Below are 20,386 nucleotides of genomic sequence, written 5' to 3'. Positions count from 1 at the left end.
GTGGTCTCAAGAGGGTGCCCGAGAGTCTTGTTGTGTGCAGGACTTCCCGCCAACCGTAGGGGCCAGGTAATGTCAGCCACAGTGCCCGGGAGGGGCTTGTGCCGGTCACTCCACACAGAGGTCCCAAACGAGTCTTTTGGCAGTCGTGCTTTCTGGGCAGGAACACAGTTTGCTTTCCTTATCAAAAGCAGCTATTCCCAGAAAAGTACTCAAACCAAAGTAATACATAAGACTCACTAGAGATATATGAAAAAATTTCTTCCCATTCTGTGAATTGACTTTTCACTTTTCATTGGTGTCATTTGCAGCACAAAAGTTGTGCATTTTGATTAAGTCTAATTTATTTTTTTCTTTAATTGCTTGTGTTTTTGGTGTCATATCTAAGAAACCAAGGTCATAAATGTTTACTCCTGTTTTCCCCTAAGAGTTTTATGCTCATTTTTTAAAAGTGTGAGCATAATACATTTTATCTGCCCAACAACTATTTATTGATTTTACAGGGAGAGGAGAAAGAGGGAGGGGCGGGGTGTGAGAAGTTTCAACTCATATTGGATTCACTAGTTGCTCCTTGCTTGTGTGTGCCTTGACTCCACAAGCCCAGGGTTTCTAACCGGCGACCTCAGCGTTCCAGGTCTACTGCGCCATCACAGGCCAGGCACTGATCTTTATGTTTAGTCAGTCTCACTGTCTTGACATATGAAGCTTTGTAGTAAGTCTTTTTTTTTTTTGTATTTTTCTTGAAGCTGGAAACAGGGAAAGACAGTCAGACAGACTCCTGCATGCGCCCGTCCCGGGATCCACCCGACGCGCCCACCAGGGGCGACGCTCTGCCCACCAGGGGGCGATGCTCTGCTCCTCCGGGGCGTCGCTCTGTTGCAACCAGAGCCACTCTAGCGCCTGGGGCAGAGGCCAAGGAGCCACCCCCAGCGCCCGGGCCATCTTTGCTCTAATGGAGCCTCGCTGCGGGAGGGGAAGAGAGAGACAGAGAGGAAGGAGAGGGGGAGGGGTGGAGAAGCAGATGGGCGCCTCTCCTGTGTGCCCTGGCCAGGAATCGAACCCGGGACTTCTGCACGCCAGGCCGACACTCTACCACTGAGCCAACCGGCCAGGGCCTGTAGTAAGTCTTAAAATCATGAAGTGAGTCTTCTAATTTTCTTCCTTTTCAAGATTGGTTTGGCTGTCCTGAGTCCATAGCATTCTATTTGAACGTTAGTGTTACCAAACAAGGGACCTGACCCTTCGGGTCTGCATAGGACCAGCTAGTGGTATGGGTTCTTTATTGCATGCAGGAAAAATTTTACATGAGCCCAGGTGATTTTGAGAGTAAGTTTAATAAAGCTGGGGACAGTGAGACAAGGAAGGGCCTAGAATAGAAGCAACAAGAGAGCCTAGGCGGGGCTGCCTTGGCTCACTGAGGGGTCAAAAAAAAGGAGGCCTCAGAGACAGGATGGAGGGGGCAAGGTACCATGGCAGGTAACACTATGACTTAGTTTCCAGTGTCCACATCTTGTACTTAGTTTAATTTATTTTTATTTTATTTATTCTTTTGGATGCTATTTAAATGAATTATTTTAAATATTTTCAGGTTATTCATAACTAGAGTATAGAAATACAATTGATTTTTTTACTAATCTTGCATTGTGCAACCTTGTAGTGTTAGTAGGTGGGCCTTGTGGTTTATTACCACTGTTCAGAGGGAACGCCCCAAGAGTCTTCCGGGAGATTTTTCGGTCAGAAGAGTCTCCTCACCCACTTGGAAACTCTCAGTCCTCACAAACTCTATGTGTAGCCTACATGATCCCTTGCCATAGTAGATTCTGCACATGTTCTTATCTATGAGCCCTACCCTCCCCCACCCCAGCAACTGGACTGCTGCTTTTCAGATGCAACAGACATATCTCGAGTTTCTTCATTCTATTTTAAAATTTATTGATTGATTTGAGAGGAAGGGAGAAACATCAATCTACTGTTCCACCTATTTACTCATTCATTTGGTTGAGTCCTGTATATGCCCCAGCCTGGGATGGAACCCTCAACCTTGGTGTATAGAGAAGACGTTCTACCTGGCCAGGACGACTTCAGTCTAATATCAAAGCAACATTTTTAGTCTTTGTCCGAATCAGGTGTATTAAAACTTCACTTGTTATAAACATGTAGATTGGAAATGATAGTAAACCTATGCACAACTTTAAACTTGCTCTTGAAGCCCCCAGATTGCTAGCCCGGAGGTATGCAGTTCCACCCTATACTCCACTCCACACACGCTGAAGCCTAGCCCCAGCTGCCCGCACCACGCTGGCGTCCCTGGGCACTCTGGAGCTTCCCCGGACTGACCTACGCACGCACGGAGGTGCACTTCCGGTGCACCCCCTTACGACTTCCGAGATCCTCCAGCTGGAAGCTAAGTAGGGGGCGTGGCCACACCGGAGGCGTGGGGAAGAGGGCGGGATCCAGTGGCGCGGGTGGGGGATACAACCCGTGTACTTGGGGCGGGGCCCGAAGATGGGGGCGGGGCATGCTGGTCCCGGTAGGGATGGGGCTGGGGCGGGGTAGGTAGGGTGTGGTGGATCAATGTGGTCTTTGACCTGAGGTGTTCGCCTAGGAATGTGCCCCGGAGGCTGGGTTCCAGTGCGTCCCTGAAATCTGGGATCCTTTGAAAAGGTAAATGTGCCCTTAGTATGTCGTGACGAGGGCAAGAAACTGGACGGAGCTCTGCCCTCATCGCAGTGGCAGTGACCCCCAGACCTCACCTGGTGGGACAGGTGGGCCGCGTTGGAATGCTAATGAGGAGCCACTGAGCCATTTCACCCACAGGTGTTGTAAAGTACCAAAGGCTATAGAATTAATATTTTAGGAGGCTTGGAGAACATTTTATTAATTTGGATTAAGGTGTGCAGAGAAATTGTGAGAATAGTCTCTGTACTGTGTGATTGGCATAACCAGGACGGCCCTTGGCATTGTATTGTAAATGCAAGGGGAGGAAAACATGGATTCCCAGACATTCCACCACATCTGTGGGGAAAGGGGTGAATGGCTAGCCAGGTGCTGGAAGAGAAAAGCCAAAATAAACCTTTTCTTATAGCAATGAGTCATTTGCGGGCATTTGTCCCCACCGAAACTACCTCTCCTATGTAAATGTGTGTGTGTGACTCTGGACAGAGAGATAGCAGATAAACACTAGATAATATAGGAATGCCTTTAATATGTAAAGAGACATCTTTCTACCATTGTGTTGGCTTGTAAACTTTGTTTTCCCCAAAATGATGTATAGCTTGCAAATTGAACGTGGTCCTATCATGTTAAAGGACATATGACTATAACCAATAGTGGTAAGGGGCTCCTTATTGCAATTTTTGCTTCTGTACTTCCCACTTACAAAACTATAAAAAACTAAGTAGAACAAAGGGCCGGTGCGCTCTCCCTCAGATCTCTGTCGGAGCTGCCGCCGCTTGGCCAAGCTAAACAATAAAGCTTTGGTGTGTAAACTATGGACCTTAATTCTGTCTTTCATGTTTTGGGTCCCTCTGAATTTGGATTAACACTAACACCCATCCTGACCCGCATAGAAGGAATCTAAAAGATTTACCAGGGAAAATGCAACGTTGTCTTGTTTGAGAGAGAATGAAATGGCTTCATGAACTCGGCCAGAATTTATAGGTCAATTTAGACAGGAATTTATTATTTTTCTAAGCTGTAGTCCATGACACATTAAGCTTCAATGGATAAAATTAGGGTACCCACGTCAGATTTTACTTCATAGTTTACTTCCTTACATGAATCCAATTGTTTTTTGTTTTGTTTTTTAAATAACATTTTTTATATTTTTTTAATTGATTTTAAAGAGGGAAAGGGAGAGAGAGAGAGAGAGAGAGAGAGAGAGAGACAGTTCCTGTATGTGCCCTGATGGGGGATCAAAACCAGCAACCTTTGCACTTGGGGATGAAGTTCTAAGCAATCCAGTTTCCTAGGAGCATAGCACTGTTTTTGCTGAGACACATTGCTATAGTACTGGTTTTAAATTATTGATAAATAGGATTTGTTGATACTTGGTGATTCAAGAAACTTTATGTAAAAAACTACAGTTTTCATTAATCTCAAACTAGGAAACAGATGGTGTAGGAATCTGTAAACCCTTTGGCATATCTCAATCTTTTACATCCCCTTATCTGGTCATGTACTGATCAGATAATTGTGCATCGAATCAAATGTCTCATGCTCCTTTGCTGGACTCCTGGCCCGTGTCTGGAGCTGGTCAAAGTCGGGTGCTAGAGATGGAGACCAAGAAAGGTGTGTGTTAGATCACCAAAGGAGGGACGCACAAGGGCTGATGAGTTTTATAAGAAATTTATTTATGCATCCGAGTCAGATGGACTGAGACCCTAATGGCGTCCACAGCAGGAGTATGAAAAGCTTCATCTTATATAGGACTGAGTATGGCTGTTTTTCTAACTGCAGGGGAAAAATGTCTGTTACCTGTGGCAGCTGAACAATGGGAGTAGGAGGGTGGTGCTGACTATGGAAGAGAATGTTCAGATTAGTGATGGGGGATGGTAAGATGTCTGAGAGTCAAGTGGAGGTAAAATATCAATCAGGATGGCTCAGGTGGAGTTACGGGAACTGTCCTTGTGCCTAAAGTTAAACCTGGCTAGTTGAGCTTTTGGTAGTAGGCCCTGGACCCGAACCTAACAATGTGAGCCCTGCATCTGCCCATTGTCCCCATCACTGTTACTTCCATTTCTCCCTACTGGGAATCTCACCCTTTTTAGCATTTGGAGCAGCCACGAGTCACTTGGAGAATCTCAGATCTTTTCCACATAAAACTTCTGACAATAATGGTGTGATGGGTGGATGTCATTGCTATTAAACCAATGTGAATGGAAAATCAAGCACAAAGCTGTCAGGAATCAAGCTTCTTCTCCACAAAAGTAAACTAAAATCTTTTTCTTCTTGTTGTTTTTTGTTTTGTTTTTTTTGTTTTTTTTTTAGCGAGTGAGAGACAGGAAGGGAGAGAGAAGCATCAACTCCTATTTGGGGCATTTTAGTTATTCATGTGTTTGGATCCAAGGGGCTCCAGCTGAGCCAGTGACCCTTTGCTCAAGCCAGTGATCTTGGGCTTCAAGCCAGCAACCTCTGGGTTCAAGCCAGCGACCCTGCGATCATGTTGATGATCCCATGCTCAAGCTGGATGAGCCTGCTGAAGCCAGGACCTCAGGGTTTAGAACCTGGGACCTTAGCATCCCAGGTTGATACTCTATCCACTACTCTACCACTGGTCAGGAAAATCTTATCTTTTTTTTTTTTTTTTTTTAGTTAGAGGAGGGGAGATAGTGAGACAGCGTCCTGCATGTACCCTGACCAGAATCCATCCGGCAATCCTTGTCTGGAGCCTATGCTCAATACTGAGCTATTTTTAGCACCTGAGGCTGACAGGGGCCACTGAATTATACTCAGCATCTGAGACCAGTGCTCAAACCAGTCAAGTCACTGGCTGCAGGAGAAGAAGGGAAGAAAAGGGGGAAAGGGAGGGAAAGTGAAACAGATGGTCACTTCTCCTGTGTGCCCTGACTGGAATCGAACCTGGGATGTCCATATGCTGAGCCAACACTCTATTCACTGAGCCAGCTGGCCAGGGCCAAATCTTCTTATCTTGAATAAAGCTATTTTAATCTTTTACTCAAAGTCCAAAAAAATTTTTTTTTGTTTTTTTTGGGTTTTTTTGTTTGTTTGTTTTTTACAGGGACAGAGAAAGAGTCAGAGAGAGGGATAGATAGGGACAGACAGGAACAGAGAGAGATGAGAAGCATCAATCATCAGTTTTTCGTTGCAAAACCTTAGTTGTTCATTAATTGCTTTCTCATATGTGCCTTGACTGTGGGCCTTCAGTGGACCGAGTAACCCTTGCTTGAGCCAGTGACCTTGGGTCCAAGCTGATAAGCTTTTTTGCTCAAGCCAGATGAGCCTGTGCTCAAGCTGGTGACCTCGGGGTCTTGAACCTGGGTCCTCTGCATCCCAGTCCGATGCTCTATCCACTGCGCCACCGCCTGGTCAGGTCAAAAAAACTTTTAAATGAATTATGCTCTAAGCTTCGAACAAAATTTATTTATTTATTTATTTTTGCTTTGAACAAATTTTAAACCTTTTTAGCTAAGTCATGACCCAAAGATAAAATGCATCCATTTGCCTCAATTCTTGAAACACTACAGGTTTTCTTTTTGAAGGAAAGCTATAAAATGTTAGAAATATCTTATTTTTTTAACCAGTAACAAGAATCATAAAATTTAATTCGTTTGACAGATATTAGCCATCTTTTATTTTCACAGTAAAAAATGGTCATGTTGATGTAAGAACTTTCAAACCTGGAGAGAAATTTTATGAGTTTATTTGAGCCAAAACTGACAATTGCTGAGAAGCAAATTCTCCAGTGCTTCCCAGAATGACGGTTTTCAGGGGCTTTTTGTGCATTTGGAACCAAGGAGGGAATGTCAGGAAGATTAGATGAAGGTGGGAACAGGTAGGGATTGGGTTGCAGGGGAGTTGACAAGACTATACCTCTCTTGAGGGTGATCACACTTCACAAGTATAAAAAATAGGGTTAATCTGGCATGTCAAAGATATGTTAACCTAGACCCACAAAAACAATGCACAGGGTTTGCCTAATGCAAAGATGAACCTTCTACTAAAAAGGTTATGTTCCTTGGATGTGACTACCCACAGTTATCTTTCCAGTTAGGAATTTATGACCAGGTTATCTTTGAGGTTACTTTCTGTTGAACCCCTTTATTTGCCCACATTCAATTTTATTAGTTATTGCTGCATACATAAAAAATTATACTAAATTTTAGTGGCTGTAAAAAATAAACATCTGTTACCTTCCAGGTGTTCAGATCAGGAATCCAGGAGTGGCTTACCTGTGTGATTCTGGCTCAGGGTCTCTCAGGAAATGGTTTTTTTAAGGTTTTATTTATTGATTTGAGAGAGAGGAGAGAGAGAAAGGTGAGCGAGGAGTGGGAAATAACCAACTTATACTAATTGCTTCCGTGTGTGCTTTGACCAAGTAAGTCCCAGATATCGAACCGGTGAGCTCAGCATCCCAGGTAAACTCTCTATCTGCTGCACCACTGCCTGGTCAGGCTGGGGTTTTTTAGGTTTTTTTTTTTAATATTTTTCTGAAGCTGGAAACGGGGAGAGACAGTCAGACAGACTCCCGCATGCGCCCGACCGGGATCCACCCGGCACGCCCACCAGGGGGCGACGCTCTGCCCACCAGGGGGCGATGCTCTGCCCCTCCAGGGCGTTGCTCTGTTGCGACCAGAGCCACTCCAGCACCTGGGGCAGAGGCCAAGGAGCCATCCCCAGCGCCCGGGCCATCTTTGCTCCAATGGAACCTCGGCTGCGGGAGGGGAAGAGAGAGACAGAGAGGAAGGAGAGGGGGAGGGGTGGAGAAGCCGATGGGCACTTCTCCTGTGTGCCCTGACAGGGAATCGAACCAGGGACTTCTGCACGCCAGGCCGACACTCTACCACTGAGCCAACCGGCCGGGGCTTGTTTGTTTTTTTTAATTGATTTTAGAGAGAGGGGAGAGAGAAAGAGATAGATGGGAGAGGAGTGGGAAGCTTCAACTCACAGCCATTTCACATGTTTCTTGACCCAGCAAGCCCAGGGTTTCAGGCTGGCGACCTCAGCATTCCAGGTTGACATTCTATCCACTGCACCACCACAGGTCAGGCATGAAACTTTATTCAAGGAGTTGACCAGTGCTGCAGTCATCTCAAGGCTCATTGGGTTGTTGGCAGGCCTCTTAGATCTGCTGCCAAGCTCAGTCATGGCCTCTGTGTAGGCTGCCTCCCAGCATAGGGACAAGTGCTGGTGAGCAGGGACCTCCAACCACATTGCTCTACCATCTTCACAGGGAGCAAACTTCAGGGTTGGGGTCACTCTGAGGCATGACTACCAGGAGGGTGTCATTGGAGGCATGTCAGAGGCTGTGATGAAGACATTTATGCCTTCAGAGCTCTGGGTCTATTGACTTTTTTTTTTTTGTACTTTCCCGAAGCTGGAAACGGGGAGGCAATCAGACAGACTCCCGCATGTGCCCGACCGGGATCCACCCGGCATGCCCACCAGGGGGCAATGCTTCGTCCATCCAGGGCGCTGCTCTGCTGCAACCAGGGCCATTCTAGCACCTGAGGCAGAGGCCACGGAGCCATCATCAGCGCCCGGGCCAACTCCGCTCCAATGGAGCCTTGGCTACTGGAGGGGAAGAGAGAGACAGAGAGGAAGGAGAGGGGGAGGGGTAGAGAAGCAGATGGGCGCCTCTCCTGTGTGCCCTGGCCGGGAATCGAGCCCGGGACTCCTGCATGCCAGGCCAACGCTCCACCACTGAGCCAACCAGCCAGGGCCAATGGGTCTGTTGACTTTTAAAGTGAATTCCAGCCTTGTTGTAATTTAGAAAGTCTAAAAGTAGAAGGAGAGCACTCAGGTTGTTCTATTACAAACTCTGTTATGACAACAGAAACCACAGTTTCCTATCTGCAGGCCATGACGGATCAGGACCTACCAGGAGTTTTGGTGTCTGCATTTGAAGGACCATCTGCTATATGTAAAGATCATGTTGGAGAGCTGCAGAAACACTTTGATCTCATTACCATGCAAAAATTTCTGGAAAATAAGACACAGTTAGGTCCAAAGATCCAGGCTGTGTATATCTGGGGCGGAAAGCCAGCTGTTAATCAGGAGCTCCTGCAGAGCCTGCCTGCCTTGAAGATTGTTGCCAACTCAGGAGCCGGACTGGACCACCTGGACCTGAAGCTCATCGCAAGCTTTGGCGTGAAGTTAGCTAGGACACCACAGGCTGTGTCCAGCCCCACGGCTGACATGGGGATGGCCTTACTGCTGGCGACAGCCCGGAGAGTCGTGGAAGGTAAGCCATTTTGGAGAGACTGGTTTTCCCGAGAGAGCAGATGGCAGACACTTATTAGCACATGACAAATATAATTTTACCTTCGAACTTCAAAGCTTTTTCTAAGCCTGGTTTGTTTGTTTGTTTGTTTGTTTGTTTGTTTGTGGGGGTGTTTATTTGACCCTGCTTTCTTTACACTGCATCCAGGACTTGGTGGCACTTGGGAATTGGAGCCCCTCCTGGTCAGTTGTAGTCTACTTAGTGCCCAGGCCCTGCTCCTGGGCACGAATAGTTCAACAATCTGTCTGATGGCAACTGTTTTCTCCCCCAACAAACGACACACATTCACATAACAGGTGGGAAGTGTGTGTGCATGTGGTCATTTTAGCACCACTATGGAAATGCCCTCAGGGTCATTCATTGGCTGGTCAGCATGCCATCCGAGGGTGAAGGCCTACACATGAGTAGGCAGAATCCCACCTGTCCACACACTGGACATCTTTGGGTATGTTCCAGGAAAGGCAGTGTAGCACCTTACTACTCATTCATCCTCCTGACGGAACTTCGGCATGAAGGGACTGAGGGAGAAGTGAGGCATAGGCTCTTTCTGTTTCTGACTGCTGGTTCATGCACATACACCACCAGTGACCCACACATACAGCCACACACACACACACACACACACACACACACACACAAAGCCACATCTGTACAGTCACACGTGCTCACAGTCACATACGCATACCAATTTTAACCAGAAATCTTTCCTTATTGTGAAATGTGTTGCTCTTCTAAATCATTCTACCAGGAAGGGCTGGCTTTGCTATGAGGTCACTGCTGTCTGTTCCCTTTCCTTCCCTTGCAGAAATAGTTTTCTGTCAAATAGAAATGCATGAGAGCCATGGCCTGCCACCAGCATCTGCTACCCTTGTCACCTTGGCAAAATGTTCCAGAAAGGCTTGTGGGTTTCTCCACTCCCCACTGTCTCTTCCGGTATCTTAGGTCACCAACTGGCCATCTCACCAGATACAGAGAACTTTCCCACAAACTGGATGGGTCAAGAAGTGACAGGGACCACACTGGGGATCGTTGGCATGGGCAGCATTGGCTACAAGATCGCTCAGCGGGCCAGGGGGTTTGAAATGAAGATTCTGTACCACAACAGGAAACACAGGTAAGATTCAGAGTGGACTTGAAGTGAACTGAGTAGAACTTATGCCATCGCTGCCTTAAGTGTGGCTTAGTTGTATGATCTGATCTATCCATTTTTCATAAGACTCCTACTCTTTCTCCAGAAAGTGGGACTAATGGTCTGGAAAGGGATCATGGTATTTTTTTTAAAGACTTTATTTATTCATTTTAGAAGAGAGAAAGCGAAAGAGAGAGAGAAGGGGGGAGGAGCAGGATGCACCGACTCCCATATGTATGTGCCTTGACCAGGCAAGCACACTGGACAGGGTTTTGAACCGGTGACCTCAGCATTCTAGGTTGATGTTTGGGATAGTGGTATTTTTACAATTACCTAGGAATGTGGCTGTGACTTGTTTCCATTAAAAAATTTTTACCAGAAAGAAATCCTTAACTTATCTATAATTGTTCTTTTCTTAATTCTCAAGTGATTTGGGTTTTTTTTGTTGTTGTTGTTTTTTTGCTTTGTTTTTGGGGGTTTTTTTTGTATTTTTCTGAAGTTGGAAACAGGGAGACAGTCAGACAGACTCCCGCATGCGCCTGACCGGGATCCACCCAGCATGCCCACCAGGGGCGATGCTCTGCCCATCTGGGGCATCGCTCTGTTGCAACCAGAGCCATTCTAGCGCCTGAGGCAGAGGCCATGGAGCCATCCTCAGCACCCAGGCCAACTTTGCTCCAATGGAGCCTTGGCTACGGGAGGGGAAGAGAGAGACAGAGAGGAAGGAGAGGGGGAGGGGTGGAGAAGCAGATGGGCGCCTCTCCTGTGTGTCCTGGCCGGGAATCGAACCTGGGACTCCTGCATGCCAGGCTGATGCTCTACCACTGAGCCAACCGGCCAAGACTCAAGTGATTTTTGATCTTCAGAAGACTTGTCCACACCCACTGAGCCATGTAACTGGTTCCTTGAGTGCTGAGCTTTGTGGTTACCCCACTCACTTATTCACTCTAGAAGCCATTTCCTTTCACATGCAATTCAGCTTAACATCCAGTTCCATCCACTGTCTCCCGACAACCCTGCATAGTGCCTGCTGTCTCTCACTTCATCATCCCATCCCCTAAGGGGCTGACAGCCTGCTCAAATTGCCCAGTCCCCTCTGCCACTCAGCCCAAGGATGGCCATTGTTCACCACCATGTAGTGGCTTTCCATGACACATGAAATGGAAGTCTGGCTGATGAGAAATTAATGGTGGCACAGCAAGCTGGGAGATTTTATGTCAGAACCCACCCCCTTTTTCATTCACTGCACAATGGACAGGGGAGACAAATTTCATTGTGATGAGAGAGCCAAGGCAGAAGCCGGGACCTTCCAAGGGCAAGGTGCGTGTTGTGGGCAGGGTGTTGAGGAAGGAGCTGGGTGTGCTGGGCATCCATCTTTCCTCCAGGCATCCCCGGCCAAGATAAGTTAGGACAGGGTTCATGTAATTTTATATTCCATGTTTTTATGGCATCAGCGGCTGCCTGAGATGCTGTAACCTCCTGGAGCTTGGAATTTTCTTTCCAGTGATCAGCTGTCTGGGGTGGCCAGAGCAGAAGTTCAGATTGGACTAAAACCAAAACACAGTCCTGCCTACATCAAATCCTTGGATCCTCGCTTCTGTTTAACAGACAGCACTCCCAGGCCCTCTCCTTGTTTTGTGGGAACTGTGATGTTTTGCCCACGTTCAGTGATGCTCTGATGTGACTGAAAGCAGGTCTGACCTGATCAGCCCTGGACTAGACTCTGGGTTTCAAAGATGACTGAGAGCAGGGTCCTAGTCTCAAGGACTAGGGGTCTGATGTGAAATCCTGCAGACACTGAGGGCTTGCTTTTGAGAACCCAAGTGCCCTTGGGGTTTCTAGGGCTGAGTCCGGGCCTGCATGGGGCACAGGCTGAGTCTCTGGCCTTCCTCAGAAACTCCTTCCTGGAGCAACTTGATGAATTTCTGACTAGAGAATATGATTTTTCTTCCTGGATCTCTTCATAGGAAATTGGAAGAGGAGGAAGCTGTTGGGGCCACTTACTGTGAGAGGCTGGATGATCTGCTTCAGCAATCAGACTTTGTGATGTTGGCCACGAGCCTGACGCCCCAAACCCATGGGCTTATCGGGAGGAGAGAGCTGAGGCTGATGAAGCCCACCGCCATCCTCATCAACATTGGCAGAGGTACCAGCCCCCTGTCTGTGTGTAGGCCCCTGGGGCTAGGAAACCACACTGCATGCTATAGGAAACCCCCACTAGACTCGGCATTTCTAGTCTACCTTTTCCCTGAATGCCTGAAAAATCCACTTAGACTAGTGGGGTAGTGACCTTCTCCTTAGAAATATTTCTGATTTTTCTTTCTACATCTTTCTGAACCTCAAATTAGTATCAAAAAGAATGAGGAAACTATGATATGGGAGTTTTCAAATCCAGATTTGGGCATCTTCTTGGGGCAGGGGCATCATAGTTTGATCTAGGTGTAATTAAGCAAATTTATGGGGATGAATTTTATTTCCTTTTTTTTAAAGACTTTATTCATTCTAGAGAGGAGAGAGAAAGAGGGAGGGAGAGAGAGAGAGAGAAAGAGAGAGAGAAGGGGGGAGGAGCAAGAAGCATCAACTCCCAAATGTGCCTTGATTGGGCAAGCCCACGGTTTCCAACTGATGACCTCAGCATTCCAGGTCGATGCTCTATCTGCTGTGCCACCATGGGGCAGGCCAGGGGATGAATTTCCTTTAAAAAATAACTTATCCCAAAAATAAAAAATAAAATAAAATAAAAATAAAAATATAACATCCCTGGTAGGATAGTTTGGTTAGTTGGAGCATCATCCCAAAGCATGGAGGTTGCCAGTTCTGTCTCTGGTCAGGGCACATGCAGGGGCAGATCAATGTTCCTGTCTCTCTTTCCCTTCCTCTCCCTCTCTCTCTCAATCGATACAATAAACATTTTAAAAAGAAAAATAAATATTTCACTGTTAGTTTGGTTATTTCACATTTATGTAGTGCTGTATGTTTTTGTATACAGGAGGTGGTGGGCCCTGTGCAATAATTAAATATTGGGGTGGCTTGGTGTGGCATTTATAAAGGAGAGACAGAGTCCTCATGATGCTGGTCAGTGACAGCACGCGTCACTGCTGACGCCAACATGCTGAAACTTGTCTAAAAACTCAGACCCTCTCAATGGGCATTACCTGCTTTTGGGAATCGTCAGGCCAGTGAACACAGTACAGATTCTGGAAAAACAAACACTCCAAAAAGGGGCCTTAGACTCAGCTTCGCCCACAGCCACATGGGAAGCCAGGGTGCTCTGTGCCCCGCCTGGGGCAGGCTGCTCCTGGCTGGGCAGCAGAAAGGAGGTGGGTGCCCTTGGTCAGTGGACTCCTTGTGGGTCTCTGCCAGAAGGAAAGTGTTCTCAGCTTCTGCCCTGTTGTTTGGTGTCTGAAATGACAGATCATGTTTGTGGCTGTCTCATTTTTATTTTTGTTTTGTTTTTAAGATTCTATTTATTGGTTTTACTGGGGGGTGGGGGTGCATAAGTTTCAATTCATAGTCACTTCAGTTTAGTTGTTCACCTCTTGCTTGTTGCTTGTCGTATGTGCCTTGACTGGGCAAGGTCACTGCTGCTTTGAACCAGCAACCTCAGTGTTCCAGGGTGATACTCTATTCACTGTGCCACGGCGGGCCAGGCTGTGACTGTGTAGTTTTTTAGTGTATATATAAAACTGATATCTGGGGCTCTTTGGGGAGGTGGCATGGTGAAGTGAGCTAGGTAGGCCCAGGCTCAGATCTGGGGCAGTGCGTGTGGTCTCAGGCAAATTGGTAACCAGGAGCCTTACCTGTCAAATGAATATCAACTCTACAGATTATCGGAGGATTCAGTGCGACTGTGTCTATGAACAACTTAGCACACTCCCTGGACAGTAGCAGGTTCACAATGTCCAGAAGAAAATTAGCATAATGAATTTCAAGTCCCCTTTGTCAGACCTTGGACAGGGTCAGGATATGTTTGGAATAGCAGCTATTGTGCACTGCCTAACTGTAGTGACCGCAGAAGACTTGTCTCGTTGACTCAGGTCTGTTAGTTGATCAGGATGCCCTGGTGGAAGCTCTTCAGACTGAGGTCATTAGAGCCGCAGCGCTGGACGTGTCATACCCAGAGCCCCTGCCCAGGTAAGGAAGGCAGTCAGCATCTACAGTCTTCTCCGAAGCCAGGGGTGGTCCTCAGACAATCACTGATCTGGCTTTTGCAGCTGTATCATCACAGAACTGTAGGGTATTGGCCAGGAGGGGCCTGCAGACCTCTGAGGACCTATACAGTTTGCAGACAGCCTGGCCTCTGCTTCAACACGTCCAAGGACAGGGGCTTAAGGCACTCAGGCAGCTGGCCCCACGGATGGACATGGCTGTGTTAAGTATTTCCTCCTGTCAAGCCAAGAGTCCTCCCCAAACTCCCTGACCCTGGATCATCCTCTCTAGCATCAAAGGATAACATTAGTTTTCTTCTCTTTTACAAACCTTTATGTGTTTTAAGACAGCATATATATTTTATCTTAGTCCTTTTTTTTTGAGGCTAAATATCTTTGTATCCTTCACCTGTGGCCTAAGCAGTGGCATTTCCAGACACCTTGTCATTATTAATGTTTTGCACCACTTTTGTTTTTAAAATCCTTCAAAAATGTGCTCTTGAGAACTGAACACAATCAATGTTCATGTTGTGACCTGATCACTGTAGGGAAATTACACAAAATTTGTGTTAGCACAGGCTTTTTGAAGTCTTGTCCCATCCTTAGCTCATTATCAGCTAAAACTGAAATGGTTATTTCTGCAATTGTTTTTTAAGCATATGAACAGAATTTTATATTCATTTCTATTTAATTTCATTTGCTTTTGCATTTTGACCCAAACATCTAGGCTTTTAGGGCCACAGCCCTGATCCTGTCCTTGATTCTGAAACTCTGACTCCTCCAGCTTTGATTTTCATCTAAATTACTGTCAGCTGAATGACATTACAACCAAATTTAACATCTAAAATTTTTTAATTTTTTATTTATTGATTTTAGAGAGAGGAGAGAGAGAGAGAGAAGGGAGGGAAGCAGGAAACATCAACTCATAGTATTTGCTTCTTGTATGTGCCCTGACCCGGCAAGCCCAGGGTTTTGAACTGGCAACCTCCGAATTCCAGCTTGATGCTTTATCCACTGCACCACTACAGGTCAGGCTAATATCTAAATTTATCAAGATTGATCATAGAGGCCTTGGCTGGTTAGCTGAGTCAGTGATAGTGTCGTCTTGAAACATCAAGGTTGTGGGTTTGATCACCCTGGTCAGGGCATATAAGGGAAGTGACCAATGAATGCACAACTAAGTGGAACAATAAATGAATGCTCCCCCCTTTCCTCTTTCTGTCTCTCTAAAATCAATAAAATAATTGCAAAAAAAAAAAAAAAAAGGACAGATTATAGAACTTACAGACATTTCTGAGAAAAACAATTTTTTTAGAACAGTTTCTTAAAACGTAGTCTGGAGATCCTTTTAGTGGGTTTGTGAAGTCAAAACCATATTCACAATTCTGTCAGATGTGACTTACTTTCCACTCATGTTTTCTCTCAAGTGTACTAATGACATGTGGTGACACTCTGATAGCTAAGGAACTGTGTGCTTCTGTATTACTGTATTAAATTTTTCAGTTTTAATTTCTAATGTTGATAGACCCCACATAAACAAGTGTTTTCTTGGGGTTTTCGATTTCTAAGAATATAAAGAGGTCCTGAGAACAAGTGTTTAAGCATCACTAATCTAGAAAAAAATAATCTCAATATAAATTAAGAAGCATGAGCATTTTTAGACTGTTGTTCACTTACTAAGAAACCTAGATCACCCCTGTCACCTGGTCTGCTAAAATGAGCTTTTTATTAGATTCACTAAAAAGTCACAGGGCAAAACCCAGGGTTATATCCCAAAGTTCAGTTTATTTTAATAGGTAGCACACTCCCAGTGCCCCATGTGAAATCATTTTTTGTGGCTGAGAGATTTAGTATTTTATGAATATCTTTACATATCCATATTGTTTTCTAATCTCAATATTATCTTTATCGGACATACTTGAGTTTTTATTTTGAGGTTTTGGAGAAGAGATTTTTGTTATAAAAATAGACATTTGAGATTATTTAGTCATACTGCATAAGTAGTCTTTGTTTTACACAAGGATTTACCACAAGATTATTTTATTTATTTTTTCTTTTTTTAAAAAAAATAATTCTGAAGTTGGAAACAAGGAGGCAGTCAGACAGACTCCCACATGCGCCCAACCGGGATCCACCCGGCACGCCCACCAGGGGGTGATGCTCTGCCCATCCAGGGTGTCGCTTTGTTGCAACCAGAGCCATTCTAGCGCCCGAGGCAGAGGCCGTGGAGCCATCCCCAGCGCCCGGGCCAACTTCACTCCATTGGAGCCCTGGCTGTGGGAGGGGAAGAGAGAGACAGAGAGGAAGGAAAGGGGAAGGGGTGGAGAAGCAGATGGGCTCCTCCTCTGTGTGCCCTGGCCGAGAATCGAACCTGGGACTCCTGCACGCCAGGCCGATGCTCTACCACTGAGCCAACCGGCCAGGGCCACCGCAAGATTATTTTAAAGAGAAAACTCATTGGCCAATAGTCTAAGGAGTCCACAAGGTCACCTTAAGGCTTAATGATTTGGTAGAAAGACTCACAGAACTAAGAAGAAGCTTTTACACTCACACTTATTACAGAATACAGACTCAAATCAGCAAAGGTAAACAGTGTGTCAAGTAGAGTCCAGGAGCTGCCGTTGTCCTTTCTCAGCGGGGTTGTATGGATATAGTTACTATTTCCAGCATTGACATTTAACAACACACATGAAATACATATTTCTAAACAGGGAAGCGCACCCAAGCCTAGATATTAAACTAGTTTGATTGTTTGCCCATTGACCTACCAGTATTTATACCTTATGATGAATTTGTGCAGTACTATTAGCGTATAAATTAGCTGCTATTTAGCTAAACCTAGTTTTTCCTCAGGCCAGTCATTTCCCACTGGTATCATATTCTGAGGAGGCTTTAACTCAATCTTCCAAAACAATTGATCATCAATATCAGTATTGCCTGACCAGGCGGTGGCACAGTGGATAGAGTGTTGGACTGGGATGTGGAGGACCCAGGTTCGAGACCCCAAGGTCACCAGCTTGAGCACGGGCTCATCTGGTTTGAGCAAAGCTCACCATCTTGGACCCAAGGTCGCTGGCTCCAGCAAGGGGTTACTCGGTCTGCTGACGTCCCACGGTCAAGGCACATACGAGAAAGCAATGAACAACTAAAGTGTCACAATGAAAAACTGATTATTGATGCTTCTCATCTCTCTCCATTCCTTTCTGTCTGTCCCTATCCATCCCTCTCTCTGACTCTCTATCTCTGTTAAAAAAAAAAAAAAAAAAAAAATATATATATATATATATATATATATATATATCAGTATTATCGGATGACTTATTCACATGAGGTAGTTAAATTCTACCAACTATGCCAGTGTTACACCATATCACAATGGTCATGGTATAATTCAGTTTCATTTCAGAACAAATCAGTAACAATCACAGAGGTATTTGCTATGCTTTCTCAACAGAATTGGCTCTTGCCTCCACACCAGATATTATTATGGACAGGTGTTACAATTGGTCATGATTCAGTTATCTCTGGGTTCTAAGTCAGTTGTGCCAAAGTCATTCACCCTGTGGTTTCCAATGTGTGCTGTCAGGTAGCAGCAGCTACCACCTGCCTGAGGGGAGGACAAGTGTTTTCAGGAGAGTTCTTCTCCCAGCTAGCTGTAGTTCAGGATATGCCCTAAGTGCACCAGTCCTGGGGACTGGGGCAGTCATAGTGACATGTGTTCCCAGAGAACTTCTATAGGTTTTATGGTCCATAAGACCCCAAAGGTGGCCTGACCAGGCGGTGGCGCAGTGGATAGAGCGTTGGACTGGGATGCAGAGGACCCGGGTTCGAGACCCCGAGGTCTCCAGCTGGAGTGCGAGCTCATCTGGTTTAAGGAAAAGCCCACCAGCTTGAACCCAAGGTCGCTGGCTCCAGCAAGGGGTTACTCAGTCTGCTGAAGGCCCGCGGTCAAGGCACATATGAGAAAGCAATCAATGAACAACTAAGGTGTTGAAACGCGCAATGAAAAACTAATGATCGACGCTTCTCATCTCTCTCCATTCCTGTCTCTCTATCCCTGTCTATCCCTCTCTCTGACTCACTCTCTGTCTCTGTAAAAAATAAATAAAAATTAAAAAAAAAAAAAAAGACCCCAAAGGTGTGCCCCTTGAGTCTTAATCGTTAGGCTGGTCATTTCTACATGCCTATTTTGACCTTTGTCTGTATTAAAATAGTCAGAAAGCCCTGGTGGGTCAGGTTACAGCCCTTTCCCAATGTTGGATTCTAGTGTTATCCATCATTGTGTTTAGTCTCCCTCACACACTTCACTAAAAATCTCATCTTTCCAGCCTGACTCCCACCCTTTGCATTCTTCCTGGAAGAGAACTTCTAAACTGCTAATCTAGTGGTAAAATCTCTTCCCTATGAATGCCACTCTTTTTTTTTTTTTTACAGAGGCAGAGATAGACAGGGACAGACAGACAGGAATGGAGAGAGATGAGAAGCATCAATCATTAGTTTCTCGTTGCGCGTTGCGACTTCTTAGTTGTTCATTGATTGCTCTCTCATACATGCCCTGACCGTGGGCCTTCAGCAGACCAAGCAACCCCCTGCTGGAGCCAGCGACCTTGGGTCCAAGCTGGTGAGCTTTTTTCCCAAACCAGATGAGCCCGCGCCCAAGCTGGTGACCTCGGGGTCTTGAACCTGGATCCTTCCGCATCCTAGTCCGATGCTCTTTCCACTACGCCACCGCCTGGTCAGGCTGAATGCCACTCTTTGTTAAAGGTGCATTCTGCTTGTCCTATGATTCCTAGACCAGCATTTATGTTCCCTGCAGCCCTTTTCTGCCTTATAGACCAGTGTTTAACTCACCATGCATGTTGTGCCATTATGTGCTAATGGCCTGGATATAGTTAGGATATGTGTTTTGCACCCAAAAATGTAAGGTCCCTCATACTAGGGTTAGCTGAGTGGTGGTCAAACCTAGGCATTTAAAGTATGCTATGAGCCTCCTGTGGCCTTCCCCATTTTGGGGGGAGAGGGATGTAAATCCAGAATATGAAGTTCAAGAGACAAAACAGCTCTGAATGGTTTTCTTCAATCTGTATTTCAGAGATCATCCTTTGTTGAAGTTGAAGAATGTCACTCTGACACCTCACATTGGAAGCGCAACCCATCAAGCCAGACGACAGATGATGGAAAATTTGGTTGGAAGCATCCTGGCTTCTCTCAATGGCCTTCCCATTCCTAATGAAGTGCTACTTGAATGATTTTATTTGGGCTGAGCATTTAGCAGGGGTCCCCAAACTTTTTACACAGGAGGCCAGTTCACTGTCCCTCAGACCATTGGAGGGCCACCATATACAGTGCTCCTCTCACTGACCACCAATGAAATAGGTGCCCCTTCCAGAAGTGCAGTGGTGGGCCGGATACATTTATCGGGCCATAGTTTGGGAACGCCTGATTTAGAGGGATGAAACTTGGCAGATAAGTGGGAAAAATATTTTATGTATTGTATTTATGTATACCAATATATAGATTGGTTTACTATCATTTTATTTGAAACACTAAGAATAGGAACAATACTGACCATTTATTGAGAGCCCAATAAGTGCCTCATTTCCATGTCAACTTTATTGTCAAGGCAGCACTCTGAGGGAAGTTATCATGATTCATAATGAAACTGAGCACAGGTAAATTACTTGTCTAACGTCCTGAAGTTGCAAATATTTGAATTCAGATTAAAATCTGGGCTAAGTCCGTGGATTTTCCAGTGGGCTGTTGCTTTTGATTTTGTTAAATTCCCATAGCTTCTTGGATTAGGTAGTGTTCCAAATAGTCTAACAAATTGTTAGTTAATTCCTTTCTTTCAATCATTCAAAAACTGACTATTGAACACCTTCTAGGTGCCATACCTGTTATAAATGCTAGGGCCACCGTAGGAAAGTCGTGACTGGCGGGATTTACTGACTAGTAAGGGACAAGACCAAACGACGCAGCATCTCTGTGAGCCAGTGATTACTGCGGGGAAACAGGGAGGTGTACAGTGCCTGGTCTGCTGCGGAGTTTGCAGGGTTGGCTATGATGATGGGTTGGGGAGCGGTATGCCTCCTTTCTGAAGCGGTTTTTAACCTGGTGAGCAGGTAGTACAGAAAGAAAATTAGGGCATGA

General features: G+C 45.6%; 1 protein-coding gene across 4 annotated transcripts in view; it reads left to right on the top strand.

The window, feature by feature from the left end:
- Positions 1–19,950, top strand: part of LOC136383383 (probable 2-ketogluconate reductase) — a 48,795-nt gene extending 28,845 nt beyond the window's left edge. The window contains exons 1-8 of one of the 4 annotated variants that reach the window (XM_066353227.1): positions 27–66; positions 2,207–2,405; positions 2,603–2,661; positions 8,536–8,920; positions 9,902–10,073; positions 12,056–12,234; positions 14,126–14,222; positions 19,329–19,950. In XM_066353227.1, the coding sequence (XP_066209324.1) occupies positions 8,539–8,920; positions 9,902–10,073; positions 12,056–12,234; positions 14,126–14,222; positions 19,329–19,485 (987 nt within the window). In that variant the 5' untranslated portion in view covers positions 27–66; positions 2,207–2,405; positions 2,603–2,661; positions 8,536–8,538 and the 3' untranslated portion in view covers positions 19,486–19,950. Of the gene's footprint in view, positions 1–26; positions 67–2,206; positions 2,406–2,521; positions 2,662–8,512; positions 8,921–9,901; positions 10,074–12,055; positions 12,235–14,125; positions 14,223–19,328 lie in introns of those variants that run through there. The other 3 variants (XM_066353228.1, XM_066353226.1, XM_066353229.1) reach the window with 3 other exon arrangements.
- The last annotated feature ends 436 nt before the right edge of the window (positions 19,951–20,386 follow it).

The sequence above is a fragment of the Saccopteryx leptura genome, chromosome 11 (assembly GCF_036850995.1).
Source record: "Saccopteryx leptura isolate mSacLep1 chromosome 11, mSacLep1_pri_phased_curated, whole genome shotgun sequence".
Classification (NCBI taxonomy): Eukaryota; Metazoa; Chordata; class Mammalia; order Chiroptera; family Emballonuridae; genus Saccopteryx; species Saccopteryx leptura.
The sequence above is the reverse complement of the archived record's forward strand: the minus strand, read 5'-3'. Positions and strand labels throughout refer to the sequence as shown.